General features: G+C 51.5%; 9 protein-coding genes across 9 annotated transcripts; 5 read left to right on the top strand and 4 right to left on the bottom strand.

Annotated features, from left to right (window-relative positions):
* The first annotated feature begins 40 nt into the window (after positions 1-40).
* BJX67DRAFT_341073 (SDA1 family protein) lies at positions 41-3,320 on the top strand. The gene is made up of 4 exons (XM_071027848.1): positions 41-297; positions 382-417; positions 493-780; positions 849-3,320. The coding sequence occupies exons 1-4, from the start codon at positions 83-85 to the stop codon at positions 2,701-2,703; spliced, it is 2,394 nt and encodes a 797-aa protein (XP_070890920.1). The 5' UTR covers positions 41-82; the 3' UTR covers positions 2,704-3,320.
* On the bottom strand, positions 2,761-3,285 carry BJX67DRAFT_376792 (uncharacterized protein; the record flags this gene model as incomplete). Its single annotated transcript, XM_071031951.1, has 1 exon — positions 2,761-3,285. One exon carries the CDS (start codon positions 3,283-3,285, stop codon positions 2,761-2,763), a length of 525 nt encoding a protein of 174 aa, XP_070890921.1.
* A 1-nt stretch (position 3,321) lies between the features above and the next one.
* Positions 3,322-4,673, top strand: BJX67DRAFT_341071 (uncharacterized protein). The gene has a single exon (XM_071027847.1). It carries the CDS (start codon positions 3,528-3,530, stop codon positions 4,338-4,340), a length of 813 nt encoding a protein of 270 aa, XP_070890919.1. The 5' UTR covers positions 3,322-3,527; the 3' UTR covers positions 4,341-4,673.
* BJX67DRAFT_341069 (Hsp70 family protein) lies at positions 4,667-8,244 on the bottom strand. The gene is made up of 2 exons (XM_071027846.1): positions 7,973-8,244; positions 4,667-7,911 (listed from the first exon to the last, which is right to left on the bottom strand). Exon 2 carries the CDS (start codon positions 7,894-7,896, stop codon positions 4,900-4,902), a length of 2,997 nt encoding a protein of 998 aa, XP_070890918.1. The 5' UTR covers positions 7,897-7,911; positions 7,973-8,244; the 3' UTR covers positions 4,667-4,899.
* Positions 8,245-10,304, bottom strand: BJX67DRAFT_341067 (misato family protein). Its single transcript, XM_071027845.1, has 6 exons — positions 10,225-10,304; positions 10,057-10,168; positions 9,787-9,989; positions 9,292-9,730; positions 8,696-9,240; positions 8,245-8,632 (listed from the first exon to the last, which is right to left on the bottom strand). Exons 2-6 carry the CDS (start codon positions 10,126-10,128, stop codon positions 8,371-8,373), a joined length of 1,521 nt encoding a protein of 506 aa, XP_070890917.1. The 5' UTR covers positions 10,129-10,168; positions 10,225-10,304; the 3' UTR covers positions 8,245-8,370.
* Positions 10,305-10,525: 221 nt separating this feature from the next.
* BJX67DRAFT_94216 (uncharacterized protein) lies at positions 10,526-12,752 on the top strand. Its single transcript, XM_071035646.1, has one exon. It carries the CDS (start codon positions 10,642-10,644, stop codon positions 12,619-12,621), a length of 1,980 nt encoding a protein of 659 aa, XP_070890916.1. The 5' UTR covers positions 10,526-10,641; the 3' UTR covers positions 12,622-12,752.
* A 431-nt stretch (positions 12,753-13,183) lies between these two features.
* Positions 13,184-15,495, bottom strand: BJX67DRAFT_94214 (uncharacterized protein). The gene is made up of 6 exons (XM_071035645.1): positions 15,275-15,495; positions 15,172-15,206; positions 15,044-15,113; positions 14,818-14,985; positions 14,396-14,754; positions 13,184-14,344 (listed from the first exon to the last, which is right to left on the bottom strand). The coding sequence occupies exons 1-6, from the start codon at positions 15,388-15,390 to the stop codon at positions 13,221-13,223; spliced, it is 1,872 nt and encodes a 623-aa protein (XP_070890915.1). The 5' UTR covers positions 15,391-15,495; the 3' UTR covers positions 13,184-13,220.
* A 159-nt stretch (positions 15,496-15,654) lies between these two features.
* BJX67DRAFT_94145 (EXPERA domain-containing protein) lies at positions 15,655-16,911 on the top strand. Its single transcript, XM_071035643.1, has 3 exons — positions 15,655-15,981; positions 16,040-16,203; positions 16,261-16,911. Exons 1-3 carry the CDS (start codon positions 15,777-15,779, stop codon positions 16,630-16,632), a joined length of 741 nt encoding a protein of 246 aa, XP_070890914.1. The 5' UTR covers positions 15,655-15,776; the 3' UTR covers positions 16,633-16,911.
* A 964-nt stretch (positions 16,912-17,875) lies between these two features.
* BJX67DRAFT_94141 (uncharacterized protein) lies at positions 17,876-20,190 on the top strand. Its single transcript, XM_071035642.1, has one exon. The coding sequence runs from the start codon at positions 18,202-18,204 to the stop codon at positions 19,987-19,989; it is 1,788 nt and encodes a 595-aa protein (XP_070890913.1). The 5' UTR covers positions 17,876-18,201; the 3' UTR covers positions 19,990-20,190.
* The last annotated feature ends 334 nt before the right edge of the window (positions 20,191-20,524 follow it).

Below are 20,524 nucleotides of genomic sequence, written 5' to 3'. Positions count from 1 at the left end.
GAGTAGTTTCGAGTAAATAGCTGCATTGCCTTCATTGGCAGGAGCAGTCAGGACAAGTGAAATCAGAAATATAACAAATATAATGTCTCGAATTCGTTTCAGAGCAAGTCAATTTGGGAGACCTCGCGAACCATCGCCGTCTTATCGATATGCGGCCCGGAGACCGAAAAAGTTTCTCTCCGCCTCCACACCCACTTTCCCTCCACTCCTCAATATCCAAGAGGGCGCATACCCTTTTAACTCCCAAAATATGGTAAAAAGGAAGTTGGGAGCCCTGGAAAAGGTCGAAGCCGACCTGTACGTACGCCCCGTTCCTCCCATCGCAACCGCCCAACAGTCCCCAGAGATTTTCGTCGCTAACCAACCACCTACCTGGTCCAGGCCCAATCTCCAGCACAAAATTCGAAGAGATCCGAAGTACGTAGCTGCGCGAGACTATGCAGTCTTTAGATTTTGGCTCGGCTATTGAACACTGACCCTGTAATTATTCAGATCCTACGTTGAGGATTTCCGAGCGCAGCATTACCAATATGAGAGCCACCGGGAAATTTTCATGGCGGCGCCCTCGTCAGCCACGGATACAGGAATTATTTCCCTCCGTGAATTGCTCGACTTTATTGCACACGTAGCCGATTGCTACCCCGATATTACGAAAGATTTTGGCCATCAGCTTATAGATATGTTGACGCAGCACCATCTGCTGCTGGAGCCGGAGTTACGGGAGAAAATCGTGGGGAGTTTGGTGCTTCTACGGAAGAAGGAATTGTTGGATTCTGCAACGTGAGATCTTGATATCTGAACGAGCCCTGATATTTTTGTGGGGCCACTGCTAACGGGATCGTACGTAGATTACTACAAACTTTGTTTCCTATTCTCATTTCGACGCCGAGCAAGACCCTACGGGCATTGATCTTTCAGAAGATATTGATGGACCTGCGATCTTCTAATGCGAAGACAACAAATCATAAGCTTAATCGGACAATGCAGACTGTTTTGTTCAACCTGGTGACCTCTGATCGGACCTCGTCTAAGGGACTATGGGCTATCAAGCTCACACGTGAACTCTGGAAACGACAGATTTGGGCGGATGCCAAAGCCGTTGAAGTCATGAAAGAGGCTTCCCTTGCGGAAAACGAGAAGGTCATTGTTGGTGGAGTCCGCTTCTTCCTCGGTGGAGACAAGGAACGAGAGGAGATGGAAGAAGAGAGCAGCGACGAAGAGACCATCGATATTGGTCGAGTAAAGCACCAAGTCGGGATCAACAAAAAGACCAAGAAGAAGGCGCGTGCTATTGAAAAGGCGAAGGCGACTGTGCAAAGACGAGAGCGCAAGAAGAACCAACCTCACCCTCTGAATTTCTCTGCCCTCCATCTCCTTCACGACCCGCAAGGATTTGCTGAATCTCTCTTTTCGAAACACCTTCAGAGTCCAAAGTCGAAGCTTAACCTGGAGCAGAAGCTCATGGTGTTGCAGCTTGTGACTCGTCTCGTCGGATTGCATAAGCTCCATATCCTGCACCTCTATTCCTACTTCCAGAAATACCTTACGCCTCGGCAGCCCTCCGTTACTTCGTTCCTTGCCTCCCTCGCACAAGCATCGCACGATCTCGTACCGCCGGATGACCTGGAGCCCCTAGTCCTCAAGATAGCAAACGAGTTCGTCTCCGAAGCCTCAGCCTCCGAGGTAGCAACAGCCGGTCTCAACGCGATCCGAGAAATCTGTGCTCGACAACCCCTTGCTATGAACGAAACTCTGCTCCAGGATTTGGTCATGTACCGCAAGAGTAAGGACAAAGGTGTCGTCATGGCAGCCCGAGGTTTACTCAGTCTGTACCGAGATCTCAACCCCGAGATGCTCAGGAGGCGGGATCGCGGTAAAGACGCGTCGATAGGTCTTCAGCACGGTGAGAAGAAGGAGAAACGATTCGGTGCCCAGGAAGCTGGCGGGATTGAGGGTTTGGAGCTCCTTGAGAAATGGAAGGAGGAGGAACGCAAGCGAAAACGAGCCGAGAAGGGCCTACCTTCCGACGCCGAAGATGACGAGGAAGATGAGGAAGATGAAAATAATTGGGATGCTTGGAACGTCGAAGACGACGAGGATAGCGATGACTCCGGAGGCTGGATCGATGTCCAGAGCGACGTGGAGATTGATGTCAGCGATTCGGACGATGAGGGCTCCCGTCCCGCGAAGAAGGCCAAACAAGCCGGGGAGGACGAAACCACAGAATCAAAGCCCGAAACAAAGCTTCCTAGCATCGCAACAACCCGTATCCTCACCCCTGCGGATCTCGCTAAGCTACAAGAACTCCGCCAGGAAGCAGCAGTCAATGCACTGGTTCCGGGTTTTAAGCGTCGAGGTCAAACTACCGAACCCCGCTACAAAGACGATGCCCTCACCGCCGCGGAGATTGAAGGGCTAGCCGCTCTATCTGCGGGCAAGGCAACGCGCGAGGAACGCATTGCCCATGCGAAGGAAGGGAAGACGGACCGATCCGAGCATAAGAGCGTGACGGCCAAGCGGAAGGAGAAGAAAGAGGAGCAGGGCAAGAGTACCACCAACAAGGAAAAGGCACGCAAGAAGAACTTCCTCATGACGCTGGGGAAGGCGAAGTCGAAAGGAAAGAGGAGTTTGGTGGAGACTCGAGCTGTCTTGAGAGCACATCAGGATCGGCAGAAGCGTGGTGGACGGAAGGGGAACAAATAAATGACGACTTTCTGTTGTTCAGGTCTATACCGGCATTTATAGATATACACCCTCTCATTATTGTAACCTAGACGACCTCCTCACGACAATGAGGATCTCAAACTCCGCAACACCAATCCCCTCCCCCTCATGCAAACTCACATCCTCAAACCCACTCCTTTTGAAGCAACCCTCGTAATCACCCCAATCGACCCTCGGCCCTAGCCAAAGAATTGTCTCAACCCCGTCCCCATGTGTCTCAAGATATCTCCCCACAAGCCCCGGCTCCCGCGGGTACACAAACATCCAAGCTCTTGCCTGTGTGGCACGATACGACAAGTCCCATGTCCCCGTTACAACATTCATGTCCTGTTCTGCGATATACGTGTTCACAGAGGAGTTTACTTCGACGCCTTCAACGAGGACATTGGGAAAGTTCTGGGTAATGAGGGCTTCGAGGAGTCCTGAGCCTGAGCCGATTGAGAGTGTGAAGTGCGGCTTTTGGGGAAGGAGGGAGGCAAGGTGGGTGATAAGGGGGAAGGAGAGGGAGAGGCAGCAGTCTGAATATGCGGTGGGTATTGGGGAGAGGTCAGGGAGTGCCATTTATTTCTTCAAGAGAGGAGCATGAAGTGGTTTCCCTGCAGTTTCTCGTCCCAAAAAGGATAAATTGGGCTTTCTTGGCACGGGCGCGTCCAGCGTCGATTTTCCGCGTCGCGTCAATCCCCAGCCTCTATTCTATCAATCTCCTCTCTCCCTCTTCAGTTTGCCATCTCACTCCACTCCCTACATACACTCTATCCTACAATCTCCTCGCTGGATCGAGCTGTTTCCCAGAAATATCAACCATGACTGGCACAACCAAACCCGACCTCTCCTCCAAACGTCGCCGCTTCCAACCACCCATCACAACTTTCTTCACCACTTCCCCCAATCCCAGTTCCAATGACTCCTCCTCAGTATCATACAACCACTATTCCGCCGTTACACACTCCCCAACTCCCGTCGTACCCGCAAAGGTTCAAGCCTCCCTTCTCTCCGTGGGGATGCGCGTCCGCAAGTCCGTCGCGGAGGGATACAAGACACACCACGCTAAAGCCATCGACGAAAAATATACGACAACCACATTTGCATCAGACGAGAAAGTGAACACCCTCAAACGAACACACATGTTATCTACAACACGCTCAGAACTCGCTCCGTTTAGCGGGATGGGGAAACCAACGGAGTACACTCCATCCCTTCCGTATCCGACCACATCCACATCCACCCATCACAACTTCAACCACATCATAACAACCGACGAGCCTGACGACGCTTTCTCCCTCCCGCCCAGTAGCCAAGAATCCATCGACTCGCAATCTTTCACACCACCAATCACGAAGAAACGTGCACACTCCGACTTCGATCCCTACGAAGACGATCTCGATTTCGAAGGCATAGTGAACAATTGGCAGGATCCCCTTCGCTTGAACCCCGTCAACCAGGGCCGAACAATCCTCTCTCCCACACTCAACCATCAGCGACGTCGGTTCATCGGAGAGACACAAAAAGCCATCGGCGTTTGTACTATGGATCTCGATGATTTCGAGGAAGCAACTTTTCTGCGGAGACGTGAGGAGGTCGATATGGATGTCGAATTTCAAATGAGCGGGGCATAGAACTAGCTACGTCTATGTTATGGGAGAGTCGAGGTCACGCAGTTCAGGCACTGGCTGGTTTCAGTGCTTGGATTTGGTGCTTCATCCTCTGGGCCTCGCTTTGCGAACGCTCGGCGAAAGGAGCACTCATATATTTGATGCCGCCCACTTCTACTTGCTTTTCTTTATGCTTTATTATTGATGTCATTTACCAGGTGCTTGTGTATATAATACCCCCGACTGTTGCGGCCTGCCTGTTACCAACTTTATAATTATGCAGACCTGGCGTATCTGAGAAGAGCTGCGCAAGATATCAGATGCTTGCCACGAAGAATGCAATGATAAGCTTCGTAACACATAATGATGCAATGATCTATCTAGTAAAACTTCAGTAGTATACAGCAGCGGGACTCACTCTTAAAGAGTCATGAAGCAGTGTATTGTAGCGTGGCGGGCACCGAACGCCTATCCGTCTTTCCTTCTCATTTCTTTTCTCTCCTCGCTTCTCGGCTCTGCTTTATTCCCTTTACGCCTATCCACAACAAAACAAAGACATATATAAATTGTATCAAGGGGATGGTTACAGCTCATCCTTCTTATTGTATGTCGGCTTCTCTTCCTCCTTTGTCTCCTCCTTCGTCTCCGTCTCCTTAACGGGTTCCTCCTTTTCCTTCGTCTTCTCCGCGTCATCTTTATCCTTCTTGCTGTTCTTCTTAGCCTTTTCACTAGCCTGTCTCCTTGCGGCTGCACCCATCTTCTCGTAGATACGGTTGGAGATGCGCTCGAGGCGCTTGAGATGAGTATCAATTTCAGCGACGGTGAAAGATGGCTCATCTGTCTCGGCCAATTTCTCCTGGAGTGCGAGGCGGTCTTGGAGCCATGAGCTGGCGGATTCGTACGCCTCGGAGAAGCTCGTTAGATCAGATGGTTTGAAGACGGTGTATTTCAGGGGAGCGGGTTCGGCGGTTGTGGTGGTTGATGAGGTTTCCGACGTCGCAGTGGCATATGCGTCGCTGTCGAGATCATCGCCATCCGCGGACTCTGAAGGGGATGCTGGTGATGCCGTTTCTGGCTGTTCCGTCTCACTGGTAGATGCGGCGAGGCTGGAAGAGTAGAGTTCCTCGTCCTGCTGGAGCTGTTGCTCCATGAGGTTGATGACCATTTGGGCGCTTTTGAGAGTGTCCTGCAATAACTGCACGCGGGCGGGGCGGGCTTCAGCTTCTTGCTTCCGTTTCAGCGCAGGTTCGACGATGTCCTTGAGGGACTCCAGCTTCTCCTTCAGTTCGGAGGTTTTGGCGTCTGCGCCGTCCTCGTAGATCCAGTCGCTAGTACTGGAAACCCCCTCGGTAAGGGTTGCTAATTGCTCCGGTGTCAGCACCTTTACAAACGCTTCGTCTTCCGTAAGATCGCGACTCCTATAAATGAAGGATTCTAACTCATTCAGAGCCTCTTCGCGAAGAAGGCGATCACGATCCGAGGCGTCAAAGGCGGCGAGGCGACCCTGAATGCGAGCAAGCTCGGCTGGAGATGGATTCGGGATCCCAAGCGGGGACGATGTGAGACTGATGGGAATAGTCTCCAGTCGAGGCTGAGATGGAACTTTCTTGCTCTCTTTCGCAGACTCTGTAGAAGTAGCCTCATCAGCGGAGGTTGCAGTTGACGCTTGAGGCTCCTCGGGTTCCAGTGTCACAGGCTCAATGGGCTCCCCGTCCTCCCCGAGAGGTACCTGTCCATCCTTCTTGGAGCCCAAGCCAAAAAACCCTTTGACATCCTCAACAACGCTCCCTAGCATCGACGGTTCAACTTCACAGCTCACAGAGCCACCCGAAACTTCAGGGAGGCCATCACGAGGATTGAGCCGGACAGAAAACTTGGTCGTGATGTTGGCGGCCGAGCAGCCGAAGTTTTCCTTCAGCTGGTTGACAGATGCAGTGAGGTTCAATGTCTTCACCCCGAGGACGGGCAACTCAACCATATCCTCAGCAGTCGGTACTTCTTGGTAGAAGCTGAACTCAAAGTCTTCCAGGTTTTTCACCGTGACCTGCTTCTCCGGGCCGACCTGTGAAGTAGGAATGAACAGCTTTTGCTGCCTTTCTTTAGATTCCGAAGGCCACTTAAGGACGATAGGGTACCCAGACGCATCACCAGCGCGAATTTCCTTTACACGGAAACTCGGGCTAAGGCCAGCTCCCTTGAAGGCGGCGCCAAAGACAGCTGCCTCATCGGCGTTGACGTTAGTTCGGAGCTTCTCTGAACCCCCGCAAACTTTTTCAAGTTCCTTCTGAACGAACGGAGTACGGATTGCTCCACCGTGTAAAATCACGGAATCGATATCATTCAGCTGTAAGCCAGCAACCTCCAATGCTTGTTCGAGCGGCTTTCCGACCCGCGCAATATGTTGAGCTGCGAGCTCTTCAAATTTGGAGCGAGACAAACGATACTTAAAGTTAACGTCTTCCTCAAACAGGCTCTCAAATGAAGCGCTGGTTTCAGTATTGGCACTGAGAACCTGGCGGGCCTTTTCGGCATCCTTCCAGAGTCTTGCCATGGTCTTTCCATGCCCGCGCACATCCGTGAGCGTAACACGATCCTTCAGCTTCTTTTCTTCAACTAACTGAGCGGCCATGTCTCCGACGAGAAGGTCGTTCAGGGAGTCACCACCAAGGGTTTTGTCCCAACTCGATCCCAGAACCTGGACCTCCTGGATAGTCTTATTGAATTTCCCAACGTCTTTAACCGAGCGGCTTTGGAAGCGCAGCACGGTGGCAGTTGTGGATCCCGCGCCCATGTCATATACAACATGATACTCAGGTTTCTGTCCATCGGAAACACTAGGGAATGTTCGGGTCATCGCATAGTTAAGGCCAACGGCTAGGCCATCGCTGATGAATGCATCAACGTTCAAGCCTGCCAATTCCACCGCCAAATGAAGACTTCTCTTTTCATCGGCGGTGTAGAATGACGGATAGGTGACTACTACATCTCTCACGTCGGAGCCCTTGCCAGCGAGGGTATCAGCGTTGGCTTTTATTTGCTTGAGTTGCATAGCCAAAAGCTCTTCGATGAGGAAAGCATCTTTCTTTTCCTCCTCTCCAAGTCTGTTGCTTCGAAGCCCGACAGTGCCCCGCTCACCAGGAGCGCTTTCCAACCTCAACGCCGGATACCGTTCATGATACGCCTCAATCAGCTCGCCCTTCCCATCATTAAAAGGGAGGCCCAGTAGCCACTTCAGATTCACGTAGACATCGTCCGGATACCGTGCAGACAGAGCAAGTGCATCACCGCCGTAGAATCGCTCGGGAAATAGCGCATCGCTTTGCCGTGTAGGTTTGAAAGCAACAGCGGCGGACTCTTTGCGTTTCGAATCTTTCGTGAGCACAATCTCGAGTGGGATTCCCGGTTTCACCAGCGCTGCTTTCAGGTATTCCGTGCCGACATCGATCCCAAGAACTGCTGAACCCGCGGCAGCAGTGGGAGCTGGAAAGCTTAAAAAAAATAGGAGGAACGGTAAGAGGACGAAGGAGAGGATCGGAGAGGAGACGAGTGATATTGTTCTTCGTCGGCCACCGGGAGCCATTGTCTATTGTGCCGCCTGCTGCAGCATGTCAGAAGCGGTAAGCAGAGTGTTGCAGGATGGGGAGCAGCTCACAGACCTTTAAGGCAGTCGATACAAAAGGAAACCAAACAAAACGGTTAACGGGGATTCTAAGTTTCCCAGATTGTAAAAGGGTCTTGAAGGCACGGAGAGTCAAGTCGACCAATTAGCTGCGGGTTCAAGTGAAGGTGGCCAAGAGAGTGAATTAAGGTAGAGACATAAAGAGAAGAGTAATAAACAGGATATTAAATGGAAAAGAGAGCCATTCAGGACAGAACCATACAGAGGATAACTGGCCACCTGGCAGGAAGTCTTTCACAGTCATAAATGGGTGCAATGCTGAATAAATGCGGCTGTTTCTTCAGAGAGGACACGTTGGGCCTAGAACAGTGTGTTTGCACTGTTTGACACAGCCCTACAGATTTGTGTTCGTTGCTTCATAGACTACATAGACACCTATTCATCGTCAAAGTCGGAATCGCTGGCCCAGCCCGCTTCGTACGACTCCCGAATTTCTCCCAGTCCGTTGACCAGGTTCTCCCGCTCATCTACCCCAACTACCCGTCCCGCCACAGCCTCCAAACTCTTCACCCTTTGGGCGGTTCGTGTGGACGCAGTGAGCGCAGCAATGACGTTAACCTTCTGCCCGGGTGTGGGGACTGAGAGCATGTCGTTGGGAAAACTATCGAGGATTGGGTAGGATAGTGGTGTATGTACCCTGCATCGGAAGATGACGTGGATTAGCAATTGGAAAATGTGAAAGCAAAACTGTATCCCTTACCGATGAAACATTGGATCTGAACTGTACAGCCGCATCTTCCTTATCATCCCCAAGTCCTCTCCTGGCGGTGCTTCGGCTTCATCATCCGGCCAGTCCCCGCGCAAGACTTGGAGCTGATTGAAAATGCGAGAACCCTCTCTGTCTGCTTTATCGTATGTAAAATCCAGATCAAACTCTGATTTGGCCATTGAAGACCCTGGCTCCGAGGATTCCACCCTGCTAGGCCATTCAAACTTCGAGTCCTGACCGTTGTCGGTCCCTTCCGGAAGGGATATTGACGCCTGTAGCTCAAATATACGACGTATGCTGTCATCCCCAGCTAGAAGGGATTCGAAATGTTGGTATGGGCGGAGACGAGTCGGAAGGGTCACAGTTTCCATAGCAGTACTAATTAAGGCCGAATTGTACCATTCTGAACGGCTGTGGAGGTGTATGGTAGCTGGAAGCCGAGTTGGCGGGTCCATAATCGGCGCGTACATTGTTGCTTGAGGGGAAATAGCATACATGGACCGTGCTTTGTTGATTTCGTGTTTGAGTTTAATTGTCTGCGAATATACTTAGCTGACTTCTAGAGTGCTTAAAATGAGATAACTTACTTGGTGGGCCTTTTTACCATCTTCTATAGCCCATACCAAAACAGCCTTTTTCCCATACTCATCAACAAGTCTATCCACGTATTTAGCAGCAAACCCACCCCAAGCATCATCAGACCCAGTGAAAATTTGCAAGGCACGCATCTGATCACACTCTTCAGCAAACGGTCGAACATCCCGATCAAGCAAATCATGCTCCTTGTCGAGGTCGTTGAAAAGCTCTTCGCCGAGACTCCAGTCTTCAAAAGGCATGATGTTAGAATTGAGTTCATAGTCGTTCAGCTGGATAATCGAACGCGGGTGGTAAAACACTCGGTTATAGTCAGACCAAAACCGAACCGTTTCTGAAGAGAGTTGGGGCACTGAAGTTCCCTGGTCGAGGCTCTTCTGATACTCGCTCTGCGGAATAGGGTCAAGTTTCTGTAGAATTTCTTTGCCATCCCTAATAGCATATTAGAATCACAGGCCCTGTCAAGGGAAATATACGAGGACGCTCACCAAAGGCCCTGCCCAGGAGCTAAGTCTTCCGCCAACTCGTAGAGGGCATTACTTTTACGAAGAGTACCGAAAGCGCCTTTCAGGTCATATATCAACGTCCTAGGAGTGTATGTTTCACCGCCATCTGCCCCAACTCCAGGCCGAAAGTGAACATCATGGTCTACCGGAGACTCCTCTTCTCCATTGTATGTAAAATAAGACTCCTAGGGGCAGAAATTAGCTACCCGTAATGTACGACAGGGCTCTACTACTCGAAATACGGAGACTGACCTGGAGGTTCCAAAAATGGGTGGCCAAATAGTTCGCCCGCTGCCCCAGTTGTATCGTCAAGATCTCATGCATACCGAATTCGCTGGAATCCCCGCTGGAGGCATTGACGTATCTACGGGCTTAGCAGGGGCCCAGGAACAATATTTCGGTAAAAGAGTCCAAACGTACATTGAAGAGAGGAGTCACCAGAGCCCGAAACCCAGACCTGTTTTGCACAAGCTCTTCTTCTGCCGAAATCTCAGGCGTCGATCACATGCGTTTGAAATCACGCACAGGCCACTTTTGCTGATCGCGCCTTCCCATTTCGACAGCAGAGGTGGCTATTCAGCACGTGACCGTAAACCAGCAGGAAGAGATTAGCTCCGTTGTCCCGAGCAACGGTCACCTGACTACTCGGTATTGCCGAATCGGGCACTGTTGACATGTGTTATGGTGCGTCACCGCCAGAGAAACAGAACTTCTCCCCACACACAAATCTGCGGCTCACCCACTCAGCTCCGACCCTTCTGCATTACTTGACATGCCCTAGTTTCAGCGATATTGGACAATAATTTTTCGAAAGAACTTTATAGCATCAAGACGTCGATGGATTCACCATCAAGTTCCCGGTCTAGCCCGTCAAAGGCGCTCAACCCTCTATCGCCAGAACGCATGAACCAGCAAACGTTGCCCAACTCACCCTCGTCCGTAACCGAAGTTCTGCGTTTACAAAGCAAGGGCAGGGGCCTCTCTGATGTACAAGCTAAGGTAGCATATCTGAACGGCTTATCCCGCAGTGGAAGTCCAGGAGCCGCGGGATCGACTTCGGCCGGGGGCGCCGCCGCCCTCCAACGTGCTATTCTTGGACGAGAGGAAGCTGAGACCGCTCTTTCTCGAGTATCCGCTCAGCTGTCCGAGTCCCAATCCCGGGAACGCCGGATTAGCGAAAGGCTCGAGTCGCTTCTTGAAGAACTGCAGACCGCCAAAGAACGCCAGGCACATGAGAGAATAGTCTTTGAGAAAGAGATACGGAAGGCTCGAAAAGAGGCGTTTCGCGCAGGCTCTACGCTAGTGAAGATTCAAGAAGAGCTAAAGCACACAAAGGCCGAATCAAGGGGTCTCAAGGAAGAGGTTCAGTCCGAACGGGAGGGAAAGGAAAAGGCGAAACAGGAATCATTTGAGCGGGCATACGCAATTGCGGGGCTTACGGAAGAGCTCGAGGAGCTCAAGGGGCGGCTTCGGACTGCCGAAGCGAACCTCCAATCCCAAGCACAAGAAATCAGCAGGCAAAACGAAAAATTATCCCAAACAAAGGGAAATCCTGCCGCAACTAAGACGCCCACACCTCGAGGATCCAAACGGCCCGCCGCCGATGAGACCAGTCCCTCTCCGCCAAAGTCGATAGACCCAACCTCACATCAAGATACCCCACCCAAGAAGCTCAGATTATCTGACCCAGCGCCCTATCGAGAAGGCCAAGAATATGACGAGGTGCCTCCTCTCACAGTCCAGGAGCTCATCGAGAACCTTGAAGATGATCTTATGTTTGAAAAAAGGCGGAGGATAAATGCTGAAGAAACCATCGAGTTTATGAAGGTCCAATGTATGTTCCGAGCGTGCTCGTGCCGCACGATCGAGGAGCAAGAAAACGAGGCTCGCGCCAAGAAGCAGGCAAAAGCAGCCCAGCAGCAATTATCTGAAGCAAAGACGGAGGAGCTCGAGCATGTCAAGTCGGAAACTATCTACAGCGAGAAGAATGCTTCCCAGCAAGCCAGCAAGGAACCACCCGAAATAGAATCTCGGGAGAAGAAAGCGCAAACGGAGAAATCCATCAAGGATGCACCACAAGAAGGAACCAAGGTGGAAAATCAAGAGAAAATTCAAGAGGAAATGTCTGAAGAAATCCCAGAAGAAATCCAGGAGGTTCTCGGGGAGGAATCTCAAGAGACGCTCATCACATTCTCCCCTGCTACGGGAACGTTCCACACCATCCCCTCTCCCGCTCGGTCGTCGCCTCTGAAACAAACCCAAGATGTGGTTGGCCATCAGTTGCAACCTTCAGCCGCCAGGTCTCAAAGTGAGCTCAAAATCCAAGCCGGTTCTGTCAGTCCCACCCCGAAGTATGAGTCCCACCCACATGAAATACCATATGAACCAATTCCTCAAAGCCAAGCTTATTCTAGAGATTTGACTCCAGGAGCTCATAACTCCCCCATGATCGCTGAAGAGCAGTGGCGGCTTGACTACCCGACCGGGGAGAATGTCGACAACGCGAATGAAATTTCCCACGTCAAAACGATCCCTTTACGAGACGAGGACGATTCGTCGAATCACTTTGGCACTGCTCCGGGTACACCCGTCAGTAGGGAACAAGCACTAGCCCAAATCAGAGCTCGACGAGGAAGGGCCAGTGCCATGAAGAGATCCGTTAGCGCCAACGACGCTGGCTTCCGCGCCGGAGGGCTGAATATCACCCCAGTCCGAGTAGCGCGGAGGATTCCCGGCGTCCAACACAGCGATCCTCGAGGAGATGGTGTCAAGAAAACTCGCAGGGACATGAGTGCACCAATGAGGATCTACCGCTAAAAGCAGTCCAACCCGCATGGACCACATGCTTCTTACTTCGCGCGATTTGGTTATAAGGCGAACGTCTCTAGATACCCCAGCATTTCAAGCGAGATGGCGTTCTTGTCACTTCGGCATTGCACTGGTGTTGCATCCAAGAGCGTTTCGAGTGCTTTTTGCTTCATTCTTTCCAAGAGCCATTTTGCTTTTCTGTTTTATTGGCGTTCAAAAAGGGACTGGGTTTGCTCTGGATTTTTGTATACCTTTTTGGGCCTTTACATAGATGCATTGCATTGCTTGCCAGATTTCACCTTGTTCTACACTCCTCATGACAAACGCGATGATCTCGCATATCTCCGTTGCTCTGCTTTGCCGAGATAGATATTCGCCTTTGCATATCATTACTCAGTTGCTCATTCTCATTAAACAACTCGAAAGGCGTATCAACCCATATCTTTACAGAGCTATCCCATCACCCTTGCATCTCAACCAACAGGATGGTATCGATGGAACGTGTTTGGAGCACAGATTGTGCATTATGAAATAAGAATATGTACAAGCTAAATTCGTGTGTATAAACATCCACCGATATCCGAGAGCGAGATATGGACTACGCCGAATCATATAATGGAAATACCACAGCACCTAATCCGCGCACTATCTACGTACGCCGTCCGTCCCCACCACATGAGAACCAACTCTTCGACAAAAATCCGGTCCGCTGCACTCCAGGTGTCCAGTCCCATTTCCATCATGTCCTCCGCAGTAATGGCGACGGCGCCGCTTTCTGAAGCTCGATCCTGCAAGGGAGATTGCTGCTCAAGGCCGAGGAGGGGGGATGTAGATTCATCTTCTTGAGTAGCGTCTCGCGTTATTGTTTCATGTTCGGCAGGGCTAGTCTGATCGTCTCCGTCTGTGTAGGGGGTTGAGACGGCATCGTCGGGTTCTGCGCCATCCTGATGGTCCTGCCGCGCAATCACATCCGATAAAGTGGCGAAGATCTGAGTGGTTAGCTGTCTGAAGTATGCGACGAGGGCGATTTCGGGCGGTTGTTTAGGTGGCTCCCCGAGTTGCATGCTTTGATGGCGGACTGAGACCGATGGAGGGCTAGGGAGGTTGTCTACACTTGCTAGAAAGCGGGCGTCTTGTTCAACTTCGTGTTCTTCTTCCTCCTCTTCAGAAAAACCGTCGCGCTTTTCGCCAGCCGACGCCCACCAGATGAAGGATGTGTATGCCAGTCGAGTCCACGAGAGAGGCTCAACAATGGGGCTGGAGGAGAACGTTGATGCGGCGTCGGAGTCGTCATCACTATCAATGTCTTCTGACCGGGAATCTTCCCCCTTAAACACACGCCGTAGACCCTTGCGTAGAGCTGTGTAGCGTCGTACATCGCGCTGTGTAGCTTTCAATTCCGTTCTTTGGGCCGCCGTACTCTGTGAGGTCGGAGAAGAAACTGAGATGGTCGGATACTTTTTATCTGCGGCATTCTTTGAATGGGGAGGGGGTAAAGTAACGAGGACATCGAATAGCTCGGGTTTCATGCTCAGGACGCTGTCTGTGCTGCATGCGATCCAAGCATGATCACCCTCAGAATCTGCCGCAGGGCCCACAAACGAGGAAAGGTACGGGATATCATAAACGCCGACGTTGAAAAGAGCACGAGGGCGTAAGGACGGCAACCGGCCCGGAGGAAGTAGTGGAAGGAGAGAATTCGGCAACGAAGCTAGCAAAGACAAATCGTATACTGTGAGAAAATCAGTTGGGTGCCCCAGCTAGAGTTAGGTGGGCGTCGTACCATAATCACATGGTATTCGCACCGGAGCTTCCGCCATAAGAAGAACCCTTCTGCGCAAAAGTGCCGCTCTATACAGGGGAAATAAGAGGGGTCCAAAAGAGTCAAGAAAATCAGGGAGCGATGAGGCTGGATGGAAAGGCGTCAGGGTCGGCCTGGGCGTTTCCAGCACAATCGCATCACTAATCGCTCGGTTGCGCTGTAGATAATCCGGACGATCACTGTGGGCTCTAAATCGGAGGCTCAAGGGCGACTCGAGGGGTGAATCAGGTGGCACTGCCGACGTATCATTTGCGGATAGCTCATAGGTCTCCCAGTATTCTAGAAGCTGGCTCGTGTCGAATGTTGGCTCGGCGTAGCGTCTATCGAAAGAGCACCCGAGTTAGCCTAACCCCTGGAACGATATGGAGCGAGAGACTACTCACTGAGCCAGTTCCTTCAACTTTGGAGCGTGTCGCCAGCTTTTACCTAGCCTTCCAGAGCTCAGAGGCACCAGCACCCCAATCGAGAACATCTTTGCATTGCGCTCCGATTCGTCCGCAGGCTGATTTACAAACGCACTGATGCCGGCATATTGTTCGTATACGAAGTATCTGACCCAGGAGTATGCGGTTAACGATAGTCAGCAACTAGCCAGGCCCTCGTACATACACTAAATCTTCGTCGACATGGTGTAAGCCCGATGGCAGCGACTTGTACTCGACAGCTCCTTCGATCTCGACTATTTCCCGATCCATCAACAACGTTGCATATGTAATCGCATCAGAGCGTGAACTCACCTCCTGGGATGGTGCGCTTCCAAGTCACCATGTACCTAGTAATGCGCCGTCTGTGAGCCAAGCCAAAACTTAATGGCGGAGGCAAGAGTGATTACAAGCTCACCCAGCTTTAATATCGAAATGGATCACAAATAGCGCAGCTATGCCCGGCGGCGATTCATTTAGGTTGCGGGGCATATCAAGCCCCAGAGACTTTCTCCTTGCCGAGTGACGGTCCATCGCGGATTTACGCGTCGAGTAAAAGTTATTCAGGCCCCATGAGAGCTTCCGAACAGGCGACAATCACTGGAGTTGCCGCATTGAGGATGGAGAGCGTGACTGACGACAGGATCAGGAATGGATACGGGGGCTGCGGAGACGTGGGAGCTGTTTCTGCCTGAGGAATTAGGTGTAGCTTAATCCAGTTAGTGGATTTACCTCCACTATCCTTTTTCAGGTAATCAGCTGTTCCCTCCAGGGCTCCAGGGCTCCTCCGCCGTGGGATCACCAAAAACTCATTCCTGAACCTCTCGCTTTCAAAGCAATCTCTGCCAATTCTCTCTTATGGAGTGATTCATACGTGATTTGCTGAGTACTGGGTTTGCGAATCCGGATCCAGAGGCATAATGGACAGCTTCCATTCGCATCCCTACTACCCCCCTGATGCGCAAATCTACAACTATTCGCCCAACACGGCCACCGTCCTCAGCTTATTACTTACTGCCAGCGCGGGCACCACGGCTTTGCTTGGTGCCACTTATATACTTACTATCTGGGCCCGGCCGAATCTGAGCAAAGCCAACCGGTTTGCCGTTCTCTGGTTTGTTCTCTGTACGAGCCAGCAAACCGGACCGATCATTGAGAGTGCAGCACTGACATTGGGGCACAGCCGGTACTCTGCACTGCTTCTTCGAAGGCTATTTCATCGTCAACCATACTCGCATGGCATCCGCTCAAGACTTCTTTGGCCAATTATGGAAGGAGTATGCGCTTTCAGATTCACGCTACCTGACATCCGATACGCTAGTCCTGTGCATGGAGACAATTACAGTTGTACGTGTCCCTCTATGAGGCCGCGGCCCACTCCACTACTTCTAACAATCATGAAAGCTCGTTTGGGGGCCAATGTGCTTTGGAGTCGCCTACTCAATCCTTTCCAACCACTCCCTGCGCCATCCACTGCAGATAATTGTATGCATGGCCCATCTTTATGGCGATACTCTATATTATTCAACGAGCCTGTTCGACGATTATGCTCGTGGACGGCCATATTGCCGTCCTGAGTCTGTTTACTTTTGGATCTATTATTTCTTGATGAACTTCATCTGGATTGTTATTCCGTTCTGTAAGCTTTCTCCGCATGACTGCATTATTGGCTTGTTACTAAAGTGCCCCCTAGTCTACTTATACCAGAGCATGAAGACGGTCTCCCATGCCCTGAAGCAATTCGACAGCGATTCCCATTCCCGCAAATCTAAATGATCCGCTCCGATTCCCCTGGCATCGAAAACATATATAATGCATTCGAGATCCTGGCATACCAGTCCCTCGTGATTAAGACTTATAGCGACATAGACAGGACGAAGACTTACTCTAAAAATTACACATTCCAGGTAGCACACCTTCCATTAGCACACTAAACATGGCACAATCTTCCACGGATCTCCTCTCTCATCCGCTAGACCTCGGCTAGGTCTGCTCCATCTCGGGCGTCGCCTCTTTCTCCTTCAAGATAACATTCCCTGTCGCAAGGCCGCAATTGCAATCCACACCACACCAAACACACCGGCTACGACGGCATAAGCAATGATTCCTCCCGTCGTATTGTTCGCTAACTTTAACCCCATACCACCGTTGATGACTCCTAGGAGAAGGAAAATACGACCAATCCAGATATGGATGTGAGTCCACCAACTTCTGGACTGGGTCTTCCTAAACTTATAATGATGCCAAAATCCAATGAATGGTTGGAGTAGCAGGAAAACAACGATGACTGTGCCGAGGATTGTGTGACCATTGTTATGGAGCTTGAAGCAGAGTTAGCCTCTCCGTACGAAGGGCAAATGAGGCGAATGCATCAATGGGCTCACCCGATCAAGGATCTTTCCAACACGGATTCCGGTGGCCAGACCGGCAATCATCAGAACATATCCGATTAACTGGGTGGCCGCATGAGTGTATACGCCAAGCCTTGATCGAATCACTCGCAAGAGGATAGCGCCAAGGGGCAACACAATTCCGAACGCGACTCCCATTACCACTCCGTGAGCTTTGGCAAATTTCGGTACCAGAGGTAAATCTTCATAAATGATATTGGGATTCATTCCCGGAGGCAATTGCCCACCGGCAGGTGGTGTTTGCGCATTGCTGGTCACCGCGAAAGACACTGCCGAATCCATGTTAGTTGTTTCAACTTCAGTGTAGGGCAGGCGAAACACGCACAACCTAGCCAAACGGGGAAGCTATACAAAGCCAAGGTGCGGTCCATGATGTCCAATGATTATCGAGGAAACTCTCGACTCCTGGAGACGTTGGAAGATTGGTCTCGTCCAGAGCCCATTAACAAAGACGCAAAAGGCCTCTTTATAGTTTGAGTCGCCATCCTCCAAGAACGTTCTCGGCGCATATTCCTCATCGACACCGAACAATTGTGAACCATCCAAGCAGATATCCATCAGTCACAGTCTCTTGGATCATCAATCAAGGCTGAGCATAGTTCCCAAGACACCGAGAATTGCGAGGCTCCGATATTGTCATTGGCACCGCCACCGACGAGAGAGCCAATCAGCTGCGCGGGAAACAACAAGACACCGAGAAAGGCGAACTTCCCTTCTCGGCGCCTCGTATCAAGTCTTGGTCCCTTGGTGCCAACGACACGATGACCTGCGGGGAAGCAGCCTCTCGATCAGCGCTGTTCTCCTCGAAACAATGCGAAGATGAATTTCTTTCCCTTCGCCGCATATGTCGAAGGACTACCGTCGGTGAGGAGAGCCGCCTCTAAGGCCGAGTTTGCCGCAGTCAGATCTCCCAATCTCGCTTCCCTTGACCATAATGGGTACTCCTCACGAGTCAACATGGACGAATAAACCTCTCAGTGCGATTGCGCCGAAACCTTTACCTTCGTCTCTGCCCGCAGATCCCTCCACGCTCGCTGAATATGCCGTTCTGAAACCAAAGTCTTGCCTCGCGTGTCGCAAAAGAAAGGTCAAATGTGACAGGGAGCTTCCCTGCACGAACTGCTCCCGATGGACGGTCGAGTGTATATACCCATCTCCGATCCGAAGATGCCCACGGGTCCAAACCAAAGCGGCAGACGCGCGCCCGCGTGGTGACCAGGCGTTGCACGACAGGATCCACATGCTTGAGGCACAGGTCTCTGAGTTGGCCGAAACTGTCAGCGCGCAGGCAGAGAGGCTGCGGTCTCTCGAGGCACCGGAAAATTCAATATTCCCGTTAAGCCACACCTGGGCTCATTCGGTTGCGCCTTTGCACCCACCATTAGCCCTCGGACAGACATACTGGCGTATCTTCCAAGAGAGGGTCGATCCACTAATGAAAGTCGTACACAGGCCCAGTGTGTCGCAGATTCTCCGAGGCGCCATGGATAACCCGACGTCATTGAATGAAGGCCAGGGTGCCCTTCTACAAGTTATTTATCTTGCTTGCATTTCTGCCATGGATGAGACGAACATCCAGGCTAGCCTACGAATGACCAAAATTACCGCAACTTCTACCTACCGCACGGCAGCTGAGCAAGCCCTGGCTCGTGCAGGGTTCGTGACCACCAATGACTGGAACACGATGCAAGCACTCGTCCTATTCATTGCTCTCAGTCGGCTTCAGAATAACCACAAGTCCGCTTGGGCCCTAGCAGGGCTAGCGGAACGGTTAGACATCTCTTTGGAGGAAGACAAATCGCGCTTTGGGGCCGAGATGCGCCGGCGTCTACGGTGGCAGATGTGGTACCTGAGCCGCCGCATACAGGATGATCGAGGCTCAAACTCTAGCTCACCCACAACACCCACAACACCCACAACACCCCCCGTAGGCGTCGATCTACCTCTTAACTGTCATGATTCTGAGCTCAGCAAAAGCATGACTGGCCCACCTACTACCCAAATCGGCTGGACTGAAATGAGCTTCTGTCTACTCCGGTATGACCTCGCGACCACGGAACGGGTAGTCGAAAGCGACTCGGCCCGGTTCATAAAGACAAAGGCCGTAAGGGAATGTCAGAACCGGCTCCATTCAGAGTACCTACGCCACTGCGACGGCAGTCAACCCATTCACTGGCTTGCCTGCCACATATCGTACGTTTTCATCACGGAGATGTGGATGAAACTCTATAGCCCGCAATTTACGCCACTAGAATCACCGGGATCATCCGCGCATATTATCCGAGACCAACTCTTCGACGCCGCCGTCGATATCTTAGATACCCAGAAACGTCTGGAGAAGGAGATCGCCGCGCGCAAATGGGAGTGGACGCTCAATGGGTACCTCCAGTACGTGCCACTGGCATTTCTGTTGAACGAGCTTCGCTGGCGCCAAAGTGACCCACGGACTGATAGGGCGTGGGGGGTTGCTCAGAGATCTTTCCAGAGGTGGTCCGAGGAGACAAGGAGGTCAGCTCGCGGCGTTATGCTCACGGAACTCATGTCCAGCGTCGAGGCGGCGAGGCAGGAGGTGAGCGATTTCCAGTCTATTGCGGAATCTTATCTTGTGCCTGATGAGGGTGTTTTTGAGGAATCTTTCGCCACCACAGTTTATCCTGATGCGATCCCATCTAATATGTTTCAGTTGGGGCCGTCGCTCGATTGGGGGGATTACCATACCTAGTGCAATAATATGGCCATGCTGATTGGGCGAATATTACGGTTTCCTGCATCTAGTTTTTATGTGTTGGATTGATCTGTGAAACTTTGTCTTTTTTTTCCCTACACTTTTCCCCCTCTTTTTGGCAAAGCCCAATATATCCTCTGCTATCCACGCCGCTCAGAGTAATTTCCTTTGCTTGAATCAGGGTGTACTTTTTGTGATATCTGCCACGGTATCTACACTCCACGCATAGAAGAACCCTTGCTGCTGTACATTTCACCAGCTCTCAACGCCAAGAATGGCGGTCAGATACTTTGAGGGGTGTGTCGAGTTGACGGACTGACGGCCACTGGCACATTCCGGCCAGTGGATCGACGAAGTCGCCAGTCGGTGGCTCGCGAGGCAAGGGCAACATTTGCACAATCAGAACGCAGAAGGAGAGGGCACGAAAGTGAGCAAGCACATCACCCGCTGAGATGGAATTGGTTGATGGTTGGCTCCTTTGGCGCCCGATCTGAGCTGATCGCTGGTTTCCCCGGCAGCCTGCGCACTAAGC

The sequence above is a fragment of the Aspergillus lucknowensis genome (genome assembly GCF_044049455.1).
Source record: "Aspergillus lucknowensis strain CBS 449.75 chromosome Unknown BJX67scaffold_2, whole genome shotgun sequence".
Taxonomy (NCBI): domain Eukaryota; kingdom Fungi; phylum Ascomycota; class Eurotiomycetes; order Eurotiales; family Aspergillaceae; genus Aspergillus; species Aspergillus lucknowensis.
This window is presented reverse-complemented; position numbering and strand designations above follow the sequence as displayed.

Excerpts from the sequence above, each read along its gene's own strand:
- BJX67DRAFT_341073 (XM_071027848.1), top strand. The coding sequence starts at position 83 with ATGTCTCGAATTCGTTTCAGAGCAAGTCAATTTGGGAGACCTCGCGAA. Across the intron at positions 418-492 it reads AAAATTCGAAGAGATCCGAA|ATCCTACGTTGAGGATTTCC; the intron begins GTACGTAGCTGC and ends GTAATTATTCAG. Across the intron at positions 781-848 it reads GAATTGTTGGATTCTGCAAC|ATTACTACAAACTTTGTTTC; the intron begins GTGAGATCTTGA and ends GATCGTACGTAG.
- BJX67DRAFT_341071 (XM_071027847.1), top strand. The coding sequence starts at position 3,528 with ATGACTGGCACAACCAAACCCGACCTCTCCTCCAAACGTCGCCGCTTC.
- BJX67DRAFT_341069 (XM_071027846.1), bottom strand. The coding sequence starts at position 7,896 with ATGGCTCCCGGTGGCCGACGAAGAACAATATCACTCGTCTCCTCTCCG.
- BJX67DRAFT_341067 (XM_071027845.1), bottom strand. The coding sequence starts at position 10,128 with ATGCATGAGATCTTGACGATACAACTGGGGCAGCGGGCGAACTATTTG. Across the intron at positions 9,241-9,291 it reads ATGGTAAAAAGGCCCACCAA|ACAATTAAACTCAAACACGA; the intron begins GTAAGTTATCTC and ends GTATATTCGCAG. Across the intron at positions 8,633-8,695 it reads TCAGATCCAATGTTTCATCG|GGTACATACACCACTATCCT; the intron begins GTAAGGGATACA and ends CTTCCGATGCAG.
- BJX67DRAFT_94216 (XM_071035646.1), top strand. The coding sequence starts at position 10,642 with ATGGATTCACCATCAAGTTCCCGGTCTAGCCCGTCAAAGGCGCTCAAC.
- BJX67DRAFT_94214 (XM_071035645.1), bottom strand. The coding sequence starts at position 15,390 with ATGGACCGTCACTCGGCAAGGAGAAAGTCTCTGGGGCTTGATATGCCC. Across the intron at positions 14,986-15,043 it reads CATGTCGACGAAGATTTAGT|ATACTTCGTATACGAACAAT; the intron begins GTATGTACGAGG and ends CTCCTGGGTCAG. Across the intron at positions 14,345-14,395 it reads GCGAATACCATGTGATTATG|TATACGATTTGTCTTTGCTA; the intron begins GTACGACGCCCA and ends ATTTTCTCACAG.
- BJX67DRAFT_94145 (XM_071035643.1), top strand. The coding sequence starts at position 15,777 with ATGGACAGCTTCCATTCGCATCCCTACTACCCCCCTGATGCGCAAATC. Across the intron at positions 15,982-16,039 it reads CGTTCTCTGGTTTGTTCTCT|CCGGTACTCTGCACTGCTTC; the intron begins GTACGAGCCAGC and ends ATTGGGGCACAG. Across the intron at positions 16,204-16,260 it reads GCATGGAGACAATTACAGTT|CTCGTTTGGGGGCCAATGTG; the intron begins GTACGTGTCCCT and ends CAATCATGAAAG.
- BJX67DRAFT_94141 (XM_071035642.1), top strand. The coding sequence starts at position 18,202 with ATGGGTACTCCTCACGAGTCAACATGGACGAATAAACCTCTCAGTGCG.